Genomic DNA, 24,093 nt, shown 5'->3' on the forward strand with positions numbered 1-24,093 from the left:
CAGAGGTGGCCGCTCCCATCTCAGGGCAGAGGCCCCTGGTGAGGCTTATGTTGCTTTTCTTCTCTGCCATTTCAGAGCTGGGCCTGGGCAAAGGCCACAGGTGTCCTGGTCCTTACAGTCATCTTTAGGGTGTGTCTATAGGATATTAGCATGATTACAGACTGAGATGCTAATGTGCCTTGAACAACAGATATTCCTACTGATGGCATCAGGAGCTACACTGAGCAGTAGAGAGGACAGAGCTCAGGTGTGGTCAACCAATGCACAAAACTTGAAAAGTTATTTTTCTCTCTTGAGGGGGAAGGTTTTAAAACAATTTATCAAAATATTGCCATAACAGTTTATTGCAGACATTAGGTGCCTTGTCTATTACAGGGGGGTGGAACTGTATTTTTTTAACCTTTAAAAATTTCATTTTACAGTTTCCACTGCATGATAAAAACATTTCTGGAAGGGAAAGTAGGTGGGTCTCACACACAGCATGTAGCTCACTGCTTAGGGCCCACTCCCACTTGGCTGTTAGAGCACTTGCACCTCCCACACGGGGAGCACAGCACTGCTGTGTCACCCACACTTCACAATCTCATATGTTCTGTAGGTGAGTGATACCTTGAAGGCGTATTTGCCACCAGCAGTCAGCTGCCACCATCCGACACTCACCACCTTTGCACGGCTTCTGTATTAATCAGAATAACATACCTGAGGGAGAGTCACCTCCCACAAACCACCTCCACCCCCATCTGCCCCACTGCCCAGAGTTCATTTAGCTGTTCACCATCTAAAATGAGCCTGAACAGCTCATTTCTCTTTGAGTTCCTGGGCATGCTCAGTATCCAGAGACCTTTTTTTGAGATTCTGTACTTCATCTGCAGCTTAGTTTCTGCTTACTGTGTCCAAACAGATCAGCCCATTTATCAAATGAAGGCTTACAAATGGAGAAATAACCTTAATAAATGCCCCCTCCCAAATACTTTTGAAGGAAATGAAAAAGCAGTTGTCACAGCATAAGAATATATGATTAAAGTAAAACTACAGTTTTTAAACTTTTAGTAATTTCACTAGGAGATCTACATTCTTTGGAAAAATAACTCTCCAATAAAGACAAAAACTGACTGGAAATCCATTTTCAATAAGCATTACTTGGCATATTATCATTGCACAGAAAATGCACTGCCATAATGAATCTAAATAATCAATATGGAGTTATGATAATCCAGCAGACTGCCCAGTCTGAAAGCAGAAAAGAGTTTTATTTTTTACATTATAGACCTGTTTTAAACATTTTATATTACACAGTATGCTCTTTTACCATGTCCAGAAAATGATTTGGTTTAAATAAAAAGATGGGTAAAAAATATAACTTATTTTCTACTGAAAAGCAAAGAATAAATTGCTTTTTAAAATAGACTTGAGAAATAACACTAATAACATATTTAAAGAAGGTCATACTTTGCTGCAGTCATTCAATAACATAATCTGGACGTAACCCATCCCCTTCCTTTCTTTTTACTTTATGTAAACAAGTGTCTTCTAAGATACTCATGTGTAAGGAAGCTGGTATCATTGCTTTTTATAAGGTATCAGAGATAACTGTTCAAATACGGAAACTGAGTCTGGAGAAGGCTGAGCAACTACACATGTCTTATTCCTGTTACAAATCCAATAAAGGCAGAAAGCTTTTAATGAAATTTAGAAGTTTATTCTCTACTCTGTACAAAAAATAATTACTCATGGTCATTATAAAAATAAAGTTTCTACACAGAGACTTTGAGATTGCGCTCCTCTCTGCCAGCCCTTCTTTCTTAATCTAGTTTTCTTTAATAAAAATTGTGGTTTGTAATAATTGGGATGGAATACAGCTTCATGAAAAAGGTTTAGGCTAGTTTATAGCCTGCCTTATAGCCAGGAGAATAGCAAGCTGAAGACTTACAGTGAAAGCATGTTTTTTTGGCAATATAGATGATCCCATTTGCAATAAGTTTTTGTACATTTAAGTTACATCATAAATATATATTCATATAATACACATACATGTGAAATCTGCCCATGTATTTATATAGTGGGAAAGAAATAAGTTGGGGAACATAGCATTACTGATGATTTGACAATTTTCATCTTTTAAATGCTGAACACAAATCACTCCTTTCAAGAGATAAAGCAAGCTGTGGTTAGGAAAACACCACAAAATTCAACACTCTGATGACTGTTCTCCCAGAAACTCACGCTTCTTACTATAATAATGAAAGGCAAGGGAGGAATTTTTAAGTAAATTTATGGGAGTTCACTTCTACTCCAACTTCTAGAGATTTTGGCAGAATTTACAAGGATGTTAAGTTAACCCATACAGCATAAGACCGACAAGAAGGGGAAAAAAATTAGGCATAGCCTGCTAATAAACACGTAAATAAATAAATGTTACGGAAATCCAACTCACATTAAATGAAATCCTTGAAAACTTCAAATTCTTGAAAGAAAACCAAAATGTTATATTCCATTTAAAGCTTGTTTAAGCTACAACTACAAAGCCACTTATAAGAAACCTATACTTTTCTCATTTTCATCAATTTACAAATAAGTTAATGGAGCTGCTTCTAATATAGATAAAACTGACAAGAGATCTTTAAAAACTTTGAATATAATTTAGATTTCATTAAGCAACCAGAAGTTCAGGAATACTTGAGCATAATTCAACTGGACCTCAGGAAAGCTTATTATTAATGATGTCAGTACTTGAAGTTGAATCAGATCTATAGAAATACCTTGTGGTATTTCAGTAATGCCTTCTGTTGCAAACTCAAACTGCAACAAACTTTCACACACATGGAATAAATACAATATTAAATTTGTTTACATTCTAAAATATTAGACAAAATTTTAGTTAATATTTAGGCAACTAATTTGTAGGAAACAAACTGCGTAACATTTTCTCTTCTATCTGGTGAATCTGGTTTATCTAACAGAACTTAGTAACAGATGAAATCATTTGAGATAATTTCTGACTGACAGCCCAATATCTTCATCAGTTTTACATCTTAGATGACATAAACCCAAATATGGATAATTATATGACATAGTAAAAATACTGATTTAGAATACGCAGAATTCTAGAATCATTCATTCTCTTCAAACATTACTTATCTTAACCGGACAAATTCATCATCAACCTGTTGTTCTAATAATTTGCTCTTTATTGCTGTATTTCAACCAAGCATCACTAAAATCAGAAATTTTCTGCTAAGAAGAAAGAATTATTTGCTATAAAGAGAGCAGAAACTTGAATAATTAAGATGGGAAAATGCTTCCACACAACACAAAGACACTGAACCAGGCAATATAAACTAATATATTTAGTTTATATTAGTCAACACATTACAGTTTATAAAAACAAGCAGTAATCTCTGGAAGATGAACGCAGTGCTGTATGGAAGGACTAAACCTAGGATGCAACATATTCAGGAGAAGCAGCAAGTATTTAAATGGCATCTCCTGCCTTTGTGATCAAAACTATGAAGGAAATGATGCTACCTCTTCAAACATGGGTCTGCAATGGAAGAAACAAGTTCAAAAAGGAACAGAGAGATTAAATAAATATTAGGTAGTTGCTTATAGAAAATTCACCAAAACTATCCTTTCACTGGAAGAACTACTGTAATTCACAGTGAAATTTCAGAATTCAATGCATGATTAACATAGATTGCATCCATTATGTTTCTTTTCTCCTATTCAAATGCCATTATTAGTAATAGCACTTGGTGAGTTTTAATATAAAAAGTGTTAATATGCATGACATAAAAGACAGACTAAACCACTTCACAGTTTATAGTGAATTTGGTATACCATGTATGCAAAATACAGGGCAGTTTAATTCAGTTGTTATCTTTAGAGTGCCTGTTAAGAAAATTTGGTTTTGTTGTAATGCTATGTTTGAGGCTGAAAGCTGTTTAGTTTGAGAAAGCAAAAAATACACATATTATAGCTTTGTATCATTCCTCTATTTTCCCAATACAATCTATTTTCTACCTTCTCAACTTTATTTTAGGATCTGATTACAATATACCTGTCCTCTCCCTCTGACCCTTATGCTAGTTTGCTCAAATAGAATCATAGATCCATCAAGTAGTTTGGGTTGGAAGGGACACACCAGCCCCAGTGTATGTCTTTCCTGTATTATCTTCCTAATGTCTAGAAAGGTGCAATTGCCATTTATTTCCTGTCTGCAACAGGTTTCTTCATTTTCTTTTTTCACATTAAAGGTTCTATATTCACATTCTAGTAAGAGGTCCCTCGATCCCTTGCACCACATTTTCCATGCATCTGTCCCCTTTTTTCTCATCTCCCCACCATAAAAAGGACACATTTAAGGGCATTAATTGTTAATAACATCCAAAGAGTTCTTCATAGGACCTGTACTATGAACTAGTAATCAATTGTCAATAAAAGATATTTTTCAGAATCTTGACCATCTAGAACTCTAGCCAATCTCAATAAAAACCTGAAAGCTGAGCCTATCTATATTATTCTCAGTCCTTGAAAGGACAAGAACTTTAGGCAGGAAGATGGAAGGGCTTCTGTGATGGAGAAGGAAAACATTGTGTAATAATAATAATAGGATGATGATTTTCTCAGTAAAATTCAATCCTAGGGTAAATATGAGTTTGGGGAATAACATTATTCCAGGTATTTGCTTGAAGCTTGTGGCTAAACTAATAAAATTCTTATGAAGTTCTGCAAGTTTGTTATAACTGCCATGACTTAAATTCTTACTAAAATTTTATCTACTTATCCTTAATATTTACGGGCTTATCCTGTTGATTCTTAGAAACTTGTGAAACTTCTAGTACAGCTGATTTGTTTGCAACTTCTAATATCGCCTGAATATGATTTGCAACCAATGCTGCAGTCCTTCTCAAAACCATTCCACAAAGCATTTGAGGAAAATACATCCATACTTCAGCTTGCATTGTTTTTTCAAATTTAACTGTTTTCATCCTTAAGCTAGAAAAATCTTTAGAATACACACTTATAATGCCTCCAATCCTTGAGACTATGTTGTGTATTCTGAACCCACAGTATGACACACAATTCAATGTGTTTTGGAAAGAAGGCTCTCTTCTATCACTTAGGTGAAAGCACAGAAATCTTACTTACAGGGTGTTTTGGATCAGCCTCAATTGAAAAATTGCTAGGATTGCTGTTAACAAATTCTAGCTCCAGAGTTTCTTCAGTAGGATTAAAGAGAGGTATGTATAGACGAGAACATCTGGAAAAAATACATATATGCAATGACCATTAATTACAAAGCTTCTTCCATCACATTTTATTATTCATCACATTTTCTTTCTTGAAAAATGAGTACTTTTTTTAAAAAAAGTTATGCTTCATTATATAAATAATAATTTATGTATCAGTATTTTTCTACTAGTATGGATGCATATTTAATAGCATTAATTAATATTATTAATTGTTACTAAAAACAATATAAATGATAGCAATAACTATTCTAAATACTTGAGTCAGTTGTAAGGGCAGAATTTTTTTGGTGGACTTCAGTTGCCTGGAAGTTAAATCTGGCTAAAAGGACTGCCTAGCTCCCTCAGTACTCAAGAAGAAGAAAAACAATTTCAGGGAGAACTGATCCTAATGTAGGTCACCAAGATGTGGAATCACTTTTCACAGTCTGCAGAAGGAGCCTAGTCTGAATGCCTTAAACTTGATGCCTAACTTCTATATGGTAGAAATGAATCCTAGTGTAATCAGCACCACAGCTTCACATTTATTCCTAGGCTCCAATCTGCAGATCCATGTTTTGCCTTTTTTCCTTACTTTCTGTAGATCAGGAAAAGCACTGGAGAGAAATTATAAGGTAATCAGATAAATGATATCTGCAACTCCTTTTTGTCTAAGCAACGGTTTACAGGAAAATCTTGTAATTAAGTGGTGGTGCAAATAGCTTCTCATTTAGTGCCACTAGGCATGCATTCTTCTCGATAACTTTGTAACCTTGAGATCTCAAATCAAACTTAGTGTTTCACACCAGTCATTTCAATGGAGGCTCCTCCTGTTTCCCTCTTTCTTCCTCTGAATGGACTCAAAATCTGTTTCATTTTGTACAGTTGTTACATTATTCATTACAGCATAATGGAAAATCATTATGTTGAACGTGTAGATTATGTATTTTACTCTGTCTGTCCCAGGACAAAGATTAGAGTATGCTTATTGTCTAACTGTCATGCTTTACATCTGTTGGCACTCTGACAGACTGCCCTTCTTTATTTTCTAATTAAAGAATAAACAAACCCAAGATACCTTCAATAGGGAGCACAGTTTTTAAGAGAATTTGTAGGACTCCCCCAAATTCCTCTATTCTGATCAAAATGATATATTATTTGTCCTTAAAAGAAGATTTATGACTGTAAATCACATTCTCATTATAACAGTAAGAGACACAGAAAAGATATTAAAGGTGAATCAGCGAAAACAGCAAATAAGAAAAGTTTGAAAAATACAACACATATATTGGGTTTGCAGTAAGTTATCTATCTAATGGATATTCCCTCTAGGGAAAGGTGTGGCAGGCCAACTGCCAGATTTCTCCACATATTTATCCTCCGGAAAACGTTACTCAGTTAATCATAGCTAAATCAGTAAGAAAAAAGAACACATAAAAAGCAACATTCAGAAGAGAAGTTTTTCCACTCAGGCTTTATGATCATAACTTCAGGCACTAAAACTTGCATGAAGGGGGCTCCTTCCAGAATATAAATCCCCAGGAGCTGAGTGACAGACTTGTTTCTGCCTAATGCTATGAAAGCATTGTATCAGTGAAGTATCTAAAGTAGAGAGTATAGAAATACTAGTTCAGTATTAGTTCAGAAAGAGAAAAGAAACAAAAAATTATAACAAACCTACAGAACTCTATTATGTTCTGCAGTATTTTCATAGTGGTTTCTATATAAAGACTTCAGATGATATCTATGTATACACTACTATTCTATTTATGCAGCTCTATCTATACATATATCCATAAAAATCATCTGCAAACTACTACAGTAAACATACAACACTATTCTGGCTAGTTGATGTAAACTCTTCATATGTTTTCGATGACACTTTAAAACACTAAGTCCAGCATTATGAACTACATACTTACTTTCCAAGTTCACATTGTATTTCAGGTATATTAGTTGGCAACGGTTTCTCTACAGTCAACTTCAGCGCATACCAGAACTCTTCAATCATGTCTGACAGGAATATGACACTAAAACCAGATACATAAGCTTAATATAATACAACCTTTGTGCAGACAATTAAAAATGTATGGGTTAAAAATCAGTTTAACACATGTTCTTTAATTAGTGACCAGCTTTCCCATAACACTTCTCACTGCTATCTGAATTCAGTTACCAAAACTAATACTATTTACAATTATTGATGCAGCAAAATCTCATCATCTTTCTTAACTTTTTAGCATTAAAAGTTGTGTGTTGTTTGTTTTGGAAACTTTTTTTGTATTTTAGGGACAGTAAAAACTACAACTCAAAAGCATTTCAACTGCTGACTTACAAGAGTAAGATGTAATTTCGTTTCAGTGTCACAGTATGTTCTTTCTATCTATTTTGAGCTCATAGCACACAGGAACAGAAATAGCATTCACTGATTTTTATAAGGAAAATCTTTTAAAATCTACTGATGAAACTGGGATAGACATAGACACATTTATATGAGCATGGCAAAGAGGTATGCTTTAAAAAAATATTCAATATACTGTTTTTATTCAATCAAATGTTGTCATGACTGAAAACTGCTTGCTACTAGGTGAGATATGTACAGCAGTATATTTCTGTGATGAACATTCTAACACAGTCCTTTGCTATTGTGGATTTGCAGTGTGCAAACCCATGACCCACTAAGGACCAGTTCTTGTTCTAAATGATAGATAACTACGTCTGTTCCATGACTTTATGGGTCCAGACTAACAGAGTCTTTAAAGTGAGCATAAAAACAGCTTTGGAAAGAATGATCCATTTGAAAAGATACACCTGCCACAAACATTTTTATAACACTTTTTCCCATCTGCTACCATAGAAAAGGAAACAGAGCATGGCTTCAAAAAAAAAAGATGATAGCCTGGATGTAATGTGGAAGTACCTCTGCCCAGCTGTAATTGTAGTACAGTATTGCATAATTGTATTCACATGTACAGGTGTGCTTTATGTCATCTTTGCATATATTCCTCTATGTCCCGGCCCACCAATCAGCCCAAAAGTTTGCCAGTTATTTTATTATTTGAAAATTCTGCACTTGAAAGATACCAGAAATATTATCAGGTATAAAAAAAATTTAGGTCTCTCTTCATTTGCAGAATGTATAGTCCCTACAAATTCCCACAGAAAAAAAATATTTACTGCAGTGGTAACAGTACTCATTTTTAGAAAACAGTATCACTTGAAAGCTGTATTGTACAATGACACCTGGAATTATTCTGGTCTTTGTAAAAATCAGTACAAGCAAATTGAACAGAACTTTGAAACACATGGATCTTGGCTTTGTAAATATTGTGTCTTTGAACACAAGTCATCTGTTTCTGCCCTTCATACCACCCTGCCCTCTTCCCCATCCCCACACTTTTGCCATTGAATTGATACCACTGAAAGACAGGGAATCGTTTTCCTCAATTAAGTAATGCTCTGCTAACCAAATTCCAGGAAAATAAGCTTTGCACTTTTTCACTCTTCACTAACTTGCTGAACTGGTTTAGATGAAACTAAGACCAAGATGTCATCTGTATATATACTGCTAATTACCATACCTGCACAGTTCTGTTGGCATTCCTAATGTAATTAAAATATTGTTAATTAAAAACTTCTCCATATTCATTTCCTAGATCATTGTCATTTAATGGAAGATTCTGAAGCTAAATGGATTTATGTGAAGATTGTTAAAGGGCTCTTCACCTGGCTTTAGTTAAGTTGTTATAGTTTTGCTTATACAAAGAACTAAAAATAAAATCGTGTTATTTCCTTGACAGGACTTTGAAATTTAGAAAACAAACAATTCATCTGAATTTTTCAGAGGGGCCAGCCTTCTAATTGTAAATAAATTTCTAAAACACTGTTCACAGAATCAATGCAAACTAGAAGAACTAGGGGTTATTCTACTGTCTGCCAGTTGAGTTTTTGCCCTCAGAGGAAAGATGCTGTATGGGATATAATGTATTTAAAGTTGAATTTTTTATATAAAATCCATTTATAACCTTTTTCTTTTTGGGTTTTGGGAGTTATTTTAGGACAGTATCCACGTCCAGTAACTGATGTTTCAACGAAAGTAGTTCACTTATATTAGTACAAGAGCCACAACCACAAGCATGAAAGCTCTACAACCTACCTTTCATCTGAAGTGCCAACAGTGACTGGGGAAAACTGCAGCTCATACAAAAATGCTTGTCTGGGACTAAGAATGAAAGATTTTTGTCCACAAAGTAACTGATTCTCCAGCACCACATCCAGCTTAAGAATTTTATCTGAGGGATTAGTGATGGGAATATGAATTCCAACAGTATCCTAGAGCAAAAAAAAAAATAAAATATGAACACATAAAAGATCTTTCTCAAAGAAGTGTAAGATGCTTACTTATGAATTACACCTATGTGAACACACAAGGCTGCATCTTTGATGTGTAACTCAAAAGAGAGAAGCTGCAGCAAGAGACATTTCAGACAATCTTCAAATTGAAAAGTAGGTAATTCATAGAATCATAGAACAGTTAGGGTTGGAAAAGACCTTAAGATCATCTAGTTCCAACCCTCCCACCATGATCAGGGACACCTCACACTAAACCATGTCACCCAAGGCTCTGTCCAACCTGGCCTTGAACACCACCAGGGATGGAGCATTCACAACTTCCCTGGGCAACCCATTCTAGTGCTTCACCACCAGTACAGTAAAGAACTTCTTCCTTATACCCAACCTAAACTTCCCCCTTCAAGTTTTAACCCATTACCCCTTGACTACAGTCCCTAATGAATACTCCATCCCCAGCATCCTTGTAGGCCCCCTTTCAGATACTGGAAGGCTGCTATGAGGTCTCTACACAGCCTTCTCTTCTCTAGGCTGAACAGCCTCAACTTTCTCAGCCTATCTTCATACAGGAGGTGCTCCAGTCCCCTGACCATCCTTGTGGCATGCCTCTGGACTTGTTCCAACAGTTCCATGTCCTTTTTATGTTGAGGACACCAGAACTGCACACAATACTCCAAGTGAGGTCTCATGAGAGCAGAGGGGCAGGATCACCTCCTTCGACCTGCTGGTCATGCTCCTTTTGGCACAGCCCAGGATACAAATTCCATATATAAGGAAACAGAATTCCATAAGCAAGGAAACACTCAAGTCTTCCTGGGCAGTCTACATTCTAATAAGCTAGTTCACCTGCCAAGATATGGCTGAGGCTTGACATAAAACACCTTACCTACAGATCTGCTATAGTCCCAGCCAGGTAAACCCTCCCAAGGCATCTCTCAGCGGCCAAACACAGACTGCTGAAAAATTCCACTTTGCAAGCTGTCAGACGATTCAGGCCAAGTTCTACAGGTTCTGTTCATCTTCATTTTTAAGTTACATCATACTATTTGACATTAAAACAACACCACCACAACAAACATTCCTTCTCTCATGCCTTTATGCCATTTCTCTTACTACTGGTCTCCATAACTTTTTTGTTTAAAGTCTAGAACATTTCAGACAAGGACAACCTTTTCTTGACCACTAGAAAACATGGCTACTACTAAAGACACATATTAAATTTCAGCTACTATAATAAAAAGAAGCCAAACGATGGCTTAATTAGATAAATATGTATACTTTACACATGGAACACCTTTAAGATGAGCAGGAGCTGGGCAGAGGTGGCTCACTCTGAACAGCTCCTATAGTGCATTCTTGAGCAGCCCTCAAAACGCAGTTATTTTCCAGCAGGGTTACATCAACCATCAAAGTAACCTTTGCAAACTTGTACACAAAGGAGATTTTATATTGCCAACATTAGCTTAATATTTTTCCCCTGCCAGTATAAAATAAATGCCTAGGATTACATATTTCCCTGGAATTTCTCAAGAAATTTCCCAGGAATTGCTATAGTTTTCAAAGACCTGCTACTTCACAGATGGCAGTAAGAGTACATACATATTTATCAACACAATGTAGATATATTGTACATTTCTTACATCCTTAATGGATTGTTAGCACAGTACTAGGACAAATAACAAAATGCCCATGCAATGATTAAAAGCATTATTTTTCCTGAAGCCACCATTTTACCATAAAGAATGCATAGGTTTCACACCATAGCCAAGTTCCACACAAATTTATACTCATTAATTTTGATTTACATCTCAGCATTGTGATTTTTACAAACATTTTTACAAAGGAAAAATATAAAAGCTGGAAAAAGAAGAGAATTAATCTCATTCCTCAAACTTCTTATGTAAAGAGTGCCAGTGCCCAAGAAAGAGCCATTCTGGTGCAGTATGTCATGGTTTTATTTCTTTAGAATTTGCTGTGATCCGCTTGTCCACTGCAGATGTTTCTTTTAAAATAAACTTACATAAGGTAAAATAAAATGAAATAATAAAATAAATATAAATCTGAAGGAATAGTCTCTGTAGGATTTATCTGGTTCTGTGCCTCACTGTGATTTAAAAGGTCAGATGAACTGTAAAAAGAAAACATCCTCATTTTGTTGTTCCAAGAAAAGTTAACTTTTAAGTCAATGAAATTTGCCCACAAATTACTGTCTCACATAAAACAGCTGTTGCATTATTAATTTTTCTTCCTGTGTCATACTAGAGGTATCTGTATTAGAAATCTGTCCCACACATTCCTTCAGTATTTTCTCTGAAAAAGTAATGCAAGTTAACTATATCACAAGCAATGTTTATTAATAATATTAGCATAATGTATATATTATTGACTGATATGTGTTACTAGAACCTCTGAAAGAGCTAAAATCAGAGCAGACTGAACCAAGGCCACACTTGCACTTCTCTGGTTTCTCTATGCAATCCAACTAGTTCTGCTGTTACCCAGAAAGCAGCCTCTCCCAGTGTATGAGAAAGATGCAGAAGTCTTTATTAGAGAACCATGGACTTATGAATAAGAATATAAAGCTCTTTAAATACTGATCTCTCCATATTCCTGTGGGCTCAGTTTTGAGTACCTGGCAGATCTTCTTCTGAGGGAAAGGACTTTTATCACAGCCACCTGAAATACACTTTTTTTGGCGTATCCATTTGTCTGGACACGAGACATTATTTCACCCTATATTTTTTATAAAGGGTATCCTACTGAGATTTAGATTTTAAAACTTGTGTAAATATCAGTGAAGTGTTTCTCAGTTGTTACATTCATCCTACAGTCACCATCTGCTGTGTATGGGTCACATAAAACAGACTGTTGCATTAATTTTTCTGGAGACTGCCAAAAACTGGGAGTTTCAAAGTCTGGAAAGAGCCAGAAGCAGTAATGGAAACACCCTGCCTATTCTTAGATCTGCATGTAAACATCTTGCTAAGCATGAAGACTCTGACAGTGATCTTTTGAAATTACCACTGAAGAGCACAGCAGCAGTTCATTAGTGGTACAGATCTGTGAACCATTACAAATGACAACAGTGACACAAGTTTCAGCTCAGCAAGAACAACTCTCGTGGAAGTGGGGGTGGGCAGCATATGTTTCAGAGTTACATTACCAACTTCTGAGTATGCAATGTGGTTCTCAGGGACTTGAGAGAGAGAAAAAGATTTGGCAGAGAATAGACAAAACCATTGTCTCCTCACTTGTGTGGAAACCAAAATAAATCCCTTCAAGGCATTTGACTTTATTAAAGCAGAAACTAATAATTCACTGTTCAAAATAGACCTTCCCCTCTGGCTTATCTTCTGCTGTACAGATCCTGCTTGGAACTCACATATTAGTTACTTCCTCTCAAAACAGCCAATACTATTTTTCAAATATATGGATGGATTAGAAAGTCTCTTGACTCAGTGAACCAGCAATATACACTTAGATGATATTTTTTTCCATGAAAGAGACAACTGCTAAAGAGTAAGTGTGCTCAAAGCAGTAAATGACAGCCTTTAAACATTTTACATAAAAACTTAAAAATTGGCTTGCTTCTTGACCTCTACATACAACCTGAAGGCAAAGTAACTGTTACTGTCCATTTTTCTAAACAATCTAAGATAATGAACCTGAATTTAGCAGCTTAAGTTCACCTTCTGTACTACTGTTGCCCACTGAAAAATCCACAGTACACACCAAAGTAAAATTCAGTAACCAAACCCTATTTTTTTTAAGTGTAAATTGTTACAATGTTGTCAATGTCTGAAGTTACTTAATAATTATCTATTGGTAACATTAAAAAATATGGGGTTTTACTCTGCATTTAGAACTAAAAATACCTGCAAACATACAAATGACTTGTAATAACCAAATGTTACTTAGCTAATGGATAATGAATATTCATGAACAAAATTTTCTTTGGCTTTTGAAGATTCCTGTTTTCTCAGGTGGTTCCTTTGAACTGCGAAAATTCTTTGTAATGTATCCTTTCTAAATTCCAGATAAATATATCAATGAATAACTACTGAATTTTCTAATATTTCAGCTACAATGATTTTGATATACCTTTATACCAGGTATGGAACTCAAGCAGAAAATTCATCTAAAAAATGCTGAGAAACAACCTTCAGAGAGTAACAGACACTGGTAACTCCTTTCTAGTGAGGATGATGACTAACCCAGTGCCAGAGATATGTTCATATTGTCACAATTAAATAGTCATTCCTTACTCCAGTTCACATAGATGAGGAAAGATCTGGATTCCTTTTTCAATTGCTCAAACTATCTAAAATTGGTAGGGTTTTATCCTAAAGTAAAAATTTCAACTAAAATTGTATAACTTAAAGCAAGCTTTTCCTGAGTTAATGGCATTTTACAAACTTCAACACAGCATCTGCTTTCAAAACAAATTCATAATAACTAATTTTATGCATTTGAAGTTCCTAATTCAGATACTGTTCAAGAATTTTTGTGGATAAACTTGATCACTGGAATAATGGCATTTAATTATTATTTGCTGTTTCAGAAGCTGTGCATACTATCCATAGAAATCTGGTCGAAAAGACCAGGTAACTGCTTCGACACACGTTCTAGAGATGCACAACTATAAATTAGTATTTTAATTGCACCCCAGCATTTTTAAACAGCATTCTGATCTTGGCAACACAGCAATATTCTTTTGGACAAACAGGGAAACATTTTGAGAGCAGTAGTACCCCTGTCAAATTAGTCTTAAGTAAAGGATACAACTTCCTGTTATATAGATGGACAAACTTCATAAGAATGGGATGAATAATAAAGATCCCTTCTTCCTTCTTATTCATATTACACAAGGAAAACACTGAGTTCTCACTACTCACTAATTCACATTAATCAGTGAAGGGAAAAGGAGTGATAGTGCCACCAACTCAGAAAAATGCCAGGATAGATTTAAGGTTATACTTCTGCAGAAAAACTCACAGATCATCACTTGGAAGAGCCTCCAAACGTAGTTTGAAAACTTAAGATAACTAATTTTTTTTTTTTGAGAATACTCTGTTCTGTTTCTGGTTCCTCTCATTGTTATTAAAAAAAAAAAAAAAAGCAAAAAAAAATAAACAAAACAACAAAACAAATCCCACAACTCTATACAGAGTATATATAACAAGTTTTGTCTTGAGCTAAAATTCTAGCACAAGTTCCACTGATTAGAAAGACAACTGCTACAGAGGTATATCCAGGGAATAGAGTGCAAACATTAAGTTTTCCTTTCAGTGACATTACTTTAGTGCCTAACTCACTAAGCTATGCAATCTGTACTTCAGATTTTGTCAGTGAGCAAATTTTTTTAAAAAGAAGTTTTTCTGTGGACTTGCTGTATTTAATGGTTGAGCAAAAAGCCACCTTGTTTTGATTCATAAGCCACAGGAGTAGCAACAGTAGTTATGGAACAAATGACATAGTAGTTTAATTATAAAAGCTATTCTCTTTCTTCATTTGACAGTTATTTTTCATGTATACGACCACACATCTAGCATAGACGAAACAGCCCTCTAATTACTTGGTTTAAATCTAACCTTATATTTTTGCTCAATAGCTCAACAGCAGTTAGTAACAGCTCAGCTGTCATTTTATGATCTATGTTAGCTTCCTGATACTATATCACAGAACTGACTCATGTATCTCTAAGGAAGAGAGGAGGAGGTTAGCAGTTGCTGTATGTTTATCAAAAATTCTCACTCATATTCTAATATTTCCACTAATTCAGCTTCCTTTTGATAACTTTTTTTTAATGGGATATATAAATATGGACTGGTCTGAATTATTTTCCAACTGCTTTTTAAATTGATTAATAATTACCACCTTCACAAATTTGTATTTCTTCCATAAACAATGTTGCTATGGTTCTTTTACAGAATGTTACTTTTTATGCTACCAATTGTTATGGAAGCATATTCCAAAAACTGGTCCTAGGGCATGATTCGAAATTTCAGGTTTCTCAGTTTCTGAAAGCATGATCCAAGCATCAGCCATATATAAAAATATTTAGACTGAAGTTCATTTTAGGATTTGCAAAGAACTAATGTACAGCTATGAAAACAGTGTGTGACTCTTTGTCGTGATTTAAGACCAGCTGGCAACCCAGAACCACGCAGCCATTAGCTCATTCTCACCCCCTTTCTCCCCCCACTCCCAGATGGATGGGGAGGAGAATCAAAAGAATGTAACTCCCATGGGTTAAGATAAGAACAGCCCAGTAACTAAGGCATAACGCAAATCACTAGTGTTGCCACCAATAATAATAATGATAAGGGAAATAACAAGGGAAGAGAATACAACTGCTCACCACCTGCTGACCAATACCCAGCCCGACCTGAGCAGTGACCAAGCCCTCCAGGCTAACTGCCCTCAGTATATATACTTGGCATGATGTGCTGTGGTATGGAATACCCCTTTGGTTAGTTTGGATCAGGTGCCCTGTCTCTGCTTCCTCACAGCTTCCCCTCCTCCATGGAAGAGCAGCAGACTCACAAAGTCCTTGGTCAGAGCAAACATTACTGAGCAGCAACTAAAAACATTGGTGTGATCAGTACTGTTCCCAGGCTGAAAGTCAAAACCACAGCACTGCACCAGCTACTAAGAAGGAGAAAAATGATTGCTACTGATGAACCTAGGGCATTCTTCAATTTCCAATTTACATAATTACAAACTATTCTTAAGTATATGCTTTTTACATTTAATTAAATAAATAATGAAATAAATAATAGAGGAGATGCGGACACATGATTGAAATTCTAAGTTGGATCTTCTTTAACAGTGGTTATATTTGTAACAAGCTGTCTACATTATACTTTTTTATTGACATAATGCAGTTCCCACAAAATGCAAACCTCTGCTAGAATAAACATGATGTAGTTTGGGGTTTTTTGACAGGAAAAGTCACACAGACTTAGGTGCTACAATTTATCTATATTAGCATGTAGCAAAACACAAAGAAGTAGACACATTAGAGTGAAATAGTGGTTTGTAGTCAGTGTCTATACAGAAGACATAGTCAAAGTGATCTGAACACACAAAAGATGGAGACTACATACAGGAAAATTAAAGAACCATTATTACACAAAACAAAAATTGGCAAGACCAAACCCTTCTATGACTTCAGGATCTCACTGCTTAATCTCCTTTCAATAGTTGGAATAAAGCCAGGAACAGGACTGGAATCTACCTACAGAAACTAAAACCTTCTCACACTCTACTTCACGCTACCAGCCCTTTCACTAGAAGCTACACTTACATCTTGGCCATTCTCCTGCTGGGAAATATGTAAATTATTCCTGCATGTTGAGCAAATCAACACTACTTTTAACTCTATGAATGTTTGCTTATGGGGCATGAAAAGACCAGGAATTGAGGGAAGCTCACATCAGAGTTGCACTCCTTTCTTCAAAGTAAAAGTATTCTTACTTGACAAATTATTTAATTATTCTACAAGAATAAAAAAAAAAAATAAAAACCTAAAATCTCCTTTTTTAAGTGTTTTACAATCAGAGAATCACAGTTCAATATTCATTGCAATATTTCCTAACAGTGATTACAGGTTATGAGTAATATCAAGAATCAAGCTTGATTCTTGAGAGTGGGACAGATGAGTTCTTCTTAACACCACTTTTATATTACATTTAAATGGCTGTTATGGTCAAGCACTAACATCAAGGAAGTTTGTCATAGTTTGACTTTTGATATAAAGACCTGGTGTGCTATGAATCACTTTAAAATGTCAATAGGACTAAGCAACTCTTGTAACTTTTCACCTAATATTTTTAAATATTATTGATGGAAATATATATTTTGGTTTTTATGTTTCATTGGATTTTTTAAAGCAGGAAAATTTCTAATTTAAAATATTGCTTAATTATGTCATCATTGCTTTGACTTTTTTTTTTTTTTACTCTTCATCCTGAAAAAGTGGTAATTCAGTGTCCTGGGTTCAGCAGTGGCAGTCATTTTTCTTGGTAGCTGGTGCAGTGCTGTGTTTTGACTTTCATCTGTGAACAGAGCTGAAAAACAATGATGTTTTGGTTTGGCCAAGGACTTTGTGAGCCTCATGCTCTGCCAGGGAGGAGGGAAGCCGGGAGGAAGCAGGGACAGGACACCTGACCCAAACTGACCAAAGAGGTATTCCATACCACAGCACGTCATGCCCAGGAGGTAACTGGGGAGAGTGACCCGGAAGGGGGCTAGAGTGGACTGCAGGGTTGGAGGAGGTATCGGTCGGTGCTTGGTCGGGCTGGGGGGCGAGTTATCGGTCAGCTGGTGATGAGGTGTTGTATTCTCTTCCCTTGTTATTTCCTTTATCATTACTATTATTGGTGGCAAGAGTAGTGATTTGTGTTATACCTTAGTTACTAAACTGTTCTTATCTCAACCCATGGGAGTTGCATTTCTTTCTGATTCTCCTCTCCGTCCCTCCGAGAGTAGGGGGAGGGCAAGAAGTGGGGGGGGGACTGAGTGAAAGCTGTCTGGCATTGGTTAAACCATTACATTCAGAATGAATATATAGAAGTCTACAAAGTCACGAGTAACATGGAAAGAACTCCTATAATTTAGGAGCCAGGGTACATCAAATTAAAATAAAGAGCACAGCTAAAGAAAACGGTAATGCTTCAACAAAAACTTAAAAGATGTAAAAGTATCATACTATGTGTACCTACTCTTTTTTTTCTTGACATTTTCAACAACCGCTGGAGAGGTCCAGGTTTCCTATCATACCACTTTGTTTAACTTTTTATAGACTGTGTTCAGTGAGTCTAGTACTTTCAGAGTATCGAAGAGTGCAATGAGTTTCAGAGAGCCCAGCAAAAATTTTAGAGAAAGGAGAACAGAACACTTATCCTTTTATGGCCTAAAAGACAATTATTGAGACTGCGACTGTTCAGACTATTCAGTGTCATGCAGAAATTATATGAAGGTCTGCAACTAGAACATTACTTGTCAACTGTTTGCTAGACTTCCAAGTGATGTGCCTGCCTCACCAGAAAGTAAAAGTGTATTTTTTCATAATATCCCCATTCATTTTAAAAGTATTTTAAATGCAATCTGAAATAATGTACCAAACTGCATAGGTTGGAAAAAAAACAAAACAAAACAAGCAAACAAAACCCCTAACCCTCCCTGTTCCCACCAAAACAAAACAAAACAAAACAAAATGAAACAAAAACCAACCAAACAAAAAAACCCAACCAAGCCCAACCATATAAAGAAAAACCCAAACCTGGTGAAAAAAAAAAAAAAGAGAAGATGATCACCTGAATACTGTCGAACCAGTCATCAATCCATTGCTTGGAAATACAGGCATGTATTACAATAACAAATCTTAAAATCAATATTTGATTCTGCCATTTGCAAAATAGTGGCACCATGCATTTATCAAACACAGGAGGTAACCTGAGTACTAATGATCTGGGAGAAAAGCTAAGTGGTAGTAGATCACAGTAGATAAAACAGTATTAGCACTACTAAGGGCCAAATTTGGGGCAATTTATTCTTTTCACTATCCTTTTCTTCATAGAAAAATTGAGTGCACACATACAAAAGGAGATTAAAATATTTTTACTATTGAAACACTATACTGAGCTTTAAAACGTATCATAATATGTAGTCTGTGGAGGACACTATGTTAACAACAAAAAAATTAACCCTATTTCAATTTACAGACAGATAAATTAGAGGAATTACTGGGTTACTATGTTAAAAACACTTAGGAAATAAATATCTTTTAAAATTAAAAAGTAATTTTCTTGAATTCATGGGTCAGATTCTGAGTTCTTTACACATCCATTTCACAGAAACCCATACTATCTATTGTACAGGAAGGACTATATTTGGATTTGAATTTAAATTCTGGGTTAGACTGAAGTTCTCATTTTAATGGAGGTACATCTAGGACAAAATGGAACTCAAACTTACTGTTTACAGCTGGATGAAACAGTCTAAAAGTTAATTTCTTATCTTGATTTATAGTGATTCTGCTGCCAGTAAGCATGTGCAACAGATCAAAAGATAAATTATGAGGAATCATGACATTTTATTTATTAGAATTACTATTCTACTACTTGATTTCTAAATGCATTTAGGAGACATTCTGCTTGATTGAGAAAATGTATCCTTAGCACAGCTCATTGCCTTTGTATATTTTAATATAAATTAATACATATATTTGTGTGTGTTTATATATATATTATGTATATATGAAGTTGAGAAAGGCCAAAAGAAGATCATAATTTCCCATATTCATATTTTTCCTATTTTTTTGGCTGCTATTGGAGGAAGGAAAACGAAATTAGTTTTCCCTTGAAGAGCTGGCAAATTTCTGCCTACTGAAAATGATATTTTCATCCAGCCAGAGAACTCCTTTCAAGCATTCTAGACAAACAAGGACATTTCTTTTACTAATATACAGTGATTGAGGTAACTGAAATTAGGTTAGAGTTTAAAAATAATGACTTTTTTTCAATGTCACACACTTATTCAGAAAAATACAAGCTTAAATATTTTCAGTCATGACAAGCCAAAAAGTTTTTAACAAAATCTGAGTAGCATAAAACTGGGTTTTAACTACTTTAATTGTTCAACCTCCACTTTGAATTTTAGGTTGAGAAAAAGAACACATCTAAAAGTGATAAGTAGTGGGATGAGTCTCATCAATGTACAAATGCAAATTCATTACATTATATTAAAAACACAAGTTAAACTAAATCATCTCTGTTCCAGACACTTTTTCATACCTGCAGATCTCTTATGAGACAGAAATTTTGCACTTTATGGATGGTAAGACACAGAATTTACAGTGCAAACCAAATACAAATGGAACTGGAATTTAGTCAGAATTATAGGAAAATTATAGGATATGATAGCATGAGCCAGTATTATAGAAAAGACAGATGAAAAAGAATACAACACTACTTAGCACAGAAAATCCTGAGCAAATTAAAAAAGGATGGTGACAGTTGTAAAAGTTCTAAGGGATGGGGAGGGCAGTACAGACAACTGTGGTATTTCCTCTTAGCTGATTTTTACACACTAAAAACTGAAGAGAGCAACTCTGTCCTGTATCCATGCATGCATCATGCATGCACCATGCATTGTGCTGCCAGGTAGACTCGTTTCTTCAAAATTCTCTGCTCTCTCCGAAAAAGGACTCTTTTGCAACATCAGCTGATGGCCACCGCCTCAGGCCAACACTAATGGTCAGAGTATCTACAGCTATGAACTCAGTTTCAACCTTGACACACACATTTTGCCACCTCTTTTCGTATGGTATATGATATATATATATTACATTTCAAACAGACACTCATTTATGAAGTTCAAAACGCTGAGTTAGGGAAAAGCATTTCCAAAGCTCAAACATAAAACTGGAATCTGCAAGTGTATTCATCAAAGTCTTGTTAACATCTATAGCACTCATGGCACCCAGGTGACATATATCAGGATGATTCCATACTGCCCATTCTTCCTGGGAAGCCCACCAGCCCTCACCTCTCTGGAGACAACTTCACAGTCTGTAGGCTGTCACCACAGCCACACGTCTACCATTAAGAAGAGCAAGATGTTGATATACACCTTACTCATTTCAAAACTCTGTCCTGCCAATTTTACCTCTGCTGTAGGCAATTTCTGATGTTTCAGAAATCTGATACATTACATAAGGTAGGAAAAGTACTTTGACATGCAGAAGATAAGTTTGTATTGCACTTGACTACAACACACAACTATAGCTACTGCCCAAAAGTAGTGTTATTAATATTTGAAATTAAATGTTGCTAATCCTTTAATTTCCAAGGGCCAGGAAGTAAAGACAGACTTTGAGGTCAAACAGAGATCTATGTATTAATTCAATATGACTCAGTAATGCAGCAGATGTCCCAGATGTCTACGCTTTTTAAAAATTTATCATCTTTTGAAACAATTTCAAGTTCTCAGCTTCACAAGATTCTCTCTATTGTTTCCACCAGTAAGATCTTCCTATGTTTTATTGGAAGTTTTATTTACTAGGGCATTGACCGCAACATTAAATGTTATCAAATGAAACTTTTGACCACTAGCTCTTGATTCATGTCGGTCAGCAAAACTGAGAAGCCATCACTATCTTTTCTATATTCTTTAGTGAATGATCACATTCCTTCTCCATTTTTCTCCTTGGCAAACTAAGCTCATAGAAGTACTTAGCATTAACAAGACAAGGCCTGCTTTTACAGTTCCCCGTGCTTTTAGTGGGTTTCTTCAATTTTTTTCCAGTATTTCAGTACAATTCTTAACCTCCAAGAACCAGATCTGTGAACAACATTCTAATAGCAGCACCACCAGCATTATTTGCTTTCTGCTTTTATCTGACCATTCTTAAGCAGTTAGGGCTTGTATTAGTTCTTTTACCAATGTCACACTGACAGTCATCCTCAAAATTCACCAATAAAAATGGAATTTATGAGATTTTCCATGGAGATCTGAAGAAGACATAGAGCTAATTCTTTACCTCCTTAACCTTCATAGAAAGGAATTATTCCTATTCAGGTCAACAATTTCAGTGCCACATACATTGTAAAATTATATTGGGTTTTAGTGTTTTTTAACAAGTTTTCATAGTGAATTAGATTAAAAATTAAAGGTAGTTAAAACGCACCTTGGGAATTTATTATAGAATAGGGGTCAATTATACCTTAAACATAGTTTTACCATTTAACAGTATTTTCAGATCAGAAAATTATACAAGAATATTCTTTCCATGGTCTCAAATCACAAACAAATTCTTGTAGTCTAGACACCACCCTACATCGTGCTCATCCAACACCAAGATTTTGAACACATCATTCTCTGTTTCTCAGCCCTATAGAAGTTCACAATCAGGATACTACAAGGAAAGAAGAGCAAACCAAAAGTGATATACAAACAACGATATTTTAAATTGTAGTGATAGGACAAGGGGTAATGGGCTAAAACTTAAAAAGGAGAAGTTTAGATTGGATATAAGGAGGAAATTCTTTCCTGTTAGGGTGGTGAGGCACTGGAATAGATTGCCCAGGGAGGCTGTGAATGCTCCATCCCTGGCAGTGTACAAGACCAGGTTGGACAGAGCCTTGGGTGACATGGTTTAGTGTGAGGTGTCCCTGCCCACAGCAGGGGGGTTGGAACTTGATGATCTTAAGGTCCTTTCCAACCCTAACTATTCTATGGTTCTAAATATTTTTAGAAATGCTTACAGGTTTGGACTTTTTCCTCCACATAAACCCATGCTTACATGTAAAATTAACTGAGGATAGTCTTCCTTCCCAGCATCTGTTAGCGGAAGAGGTCGTAACCTAGTTCTTATATCATATATTTTTATTTGGAAAACTGTTCCTGCAGACAAATACTATAGCAGCCACTTCTATTCACAGAACCTGTTATACGCATCCATTATTAAAGTCAGTATTTCCTAGCTGCTTAGAATTCATGCAGAAAGCAGAATGTCTAGATGATGGAGCAAATATCCATTTACAGAACAAGAAAAATATTAGCTCTGAAAATAAAAACCTCACAAAGTATAATTCAAAGCTAAATACAATTACAAATCTTTGGCAAATAAAACCAATGTCAATTAAACAAACATATTAAAAAGTTATTTTATCTTTAAATATGTGATTTAAATCATATGTATTCTATAATATGATGTAATTGTTCCTCTAAAATGACTAATATATTTTAATTCATTTTTGAGAGTGAAAGTATGTATTTATCTTGTAATAAAAATATGATTGAATACACTCCAATAATTAAGGAAATCTAACTGACTATAATAACTTGTCATACATAAGGAATGAGGGTACCAGAAGAGACTTATTCTGTTGTGAACTGTACAGGAACTGCTTGAAGTTTTTCTAGATTTCAGCCTTATCTGAGATCCAAAATTAGGAGCAGATGTCAGAAGAATAAAAATGTAACTCTTTAAATAGGATATAAAAGACACTTTTCCAAGCATTCATGTTAGTTCATACCACTGAGCTTAAATGAAGTCTCCATAAGTTTTGAGTTTTATTATTCAAAAAGTGATCATTTGTGATTACTTAATAAAATTGAATAATCCTCCATGATTATATACAGACCAACAGTAAAAATTACATTTTTCTTCTAAGGCAGCAGAACAAAATTAAATGTATAAAGTAATCTTACCAAAACTTTGCACTGCACATGTATCTTTCTTTCTGGTGGTGCAGGTATGCTGTTAATCTTTAAGGAGAACCACACTTTGCAATGTAAAGATCTTCCTCCTATGTTAAAAAGAATAAAATGTCTTTACAAATGCTCTTATGAGATGACCAATTCTAGCAGCATTCAAATCAGTGAGAAATTTGGACTTTTAGCAGGAATGCCAGCCATTGTTCACATTGAGACAAAGCAAATCTTGAACTGATTTAATAGCTGTCAACCAGCTGCATTATTTAATTCTTTCTTGTCTGGATTCAAA

General features: G+C 35.3%; 1 protein-coding gene across 1 annotated transcript in view; it reads right to left on the bottom strand.

Moving 5' to 3' along the window:
- CFAP47 (cilia and flagella associated protein 47) overlaps positions 1-24,093 on the bottom strand; it is a 281,878-nt gene that overhangs the window by 53,785 nt on the left and 204,000 nt on the right. Inside the window, exons 52-55 of the mRNA XM_061378057.1 lie at positions 23,799-23,896; positions 9,385-9,560; positions 7,151-7,258; positions 5,149-5,260 (exon numbers count right to left, since the gene is read on the bottom strand). Coding sequence (XP_061234041.1) covers positions 5,149-5,260; positions 7,151-7,258; positions 9,385-9,560; positions 23,799-23,896 — 494 coding nt within the window. The remainder of the gene's footprint in view (positions 1-5,148; positions 5,261-7,150; positions 7,259-9,384; positions 9,561-23,798; positions 23,897-24,093) is intronic.

This window comes from Neopsephotus bourkii, unplaced genomic scaffold (assembly GCF_033783945.1).
Source record: "Neopsephotus bourkii isolate Nb327-2 ecotype Australia unplaced genomic scaffold, CSIRO-AGI_Nbou_v1 NB_1763, whole genome shotgun sequence".
NCBI lineage: Eukaryota > Metazoa > Chordata > Aves > Psittaciformes > Psittacidae > Neopsephotus > Neopsephotus bourkii.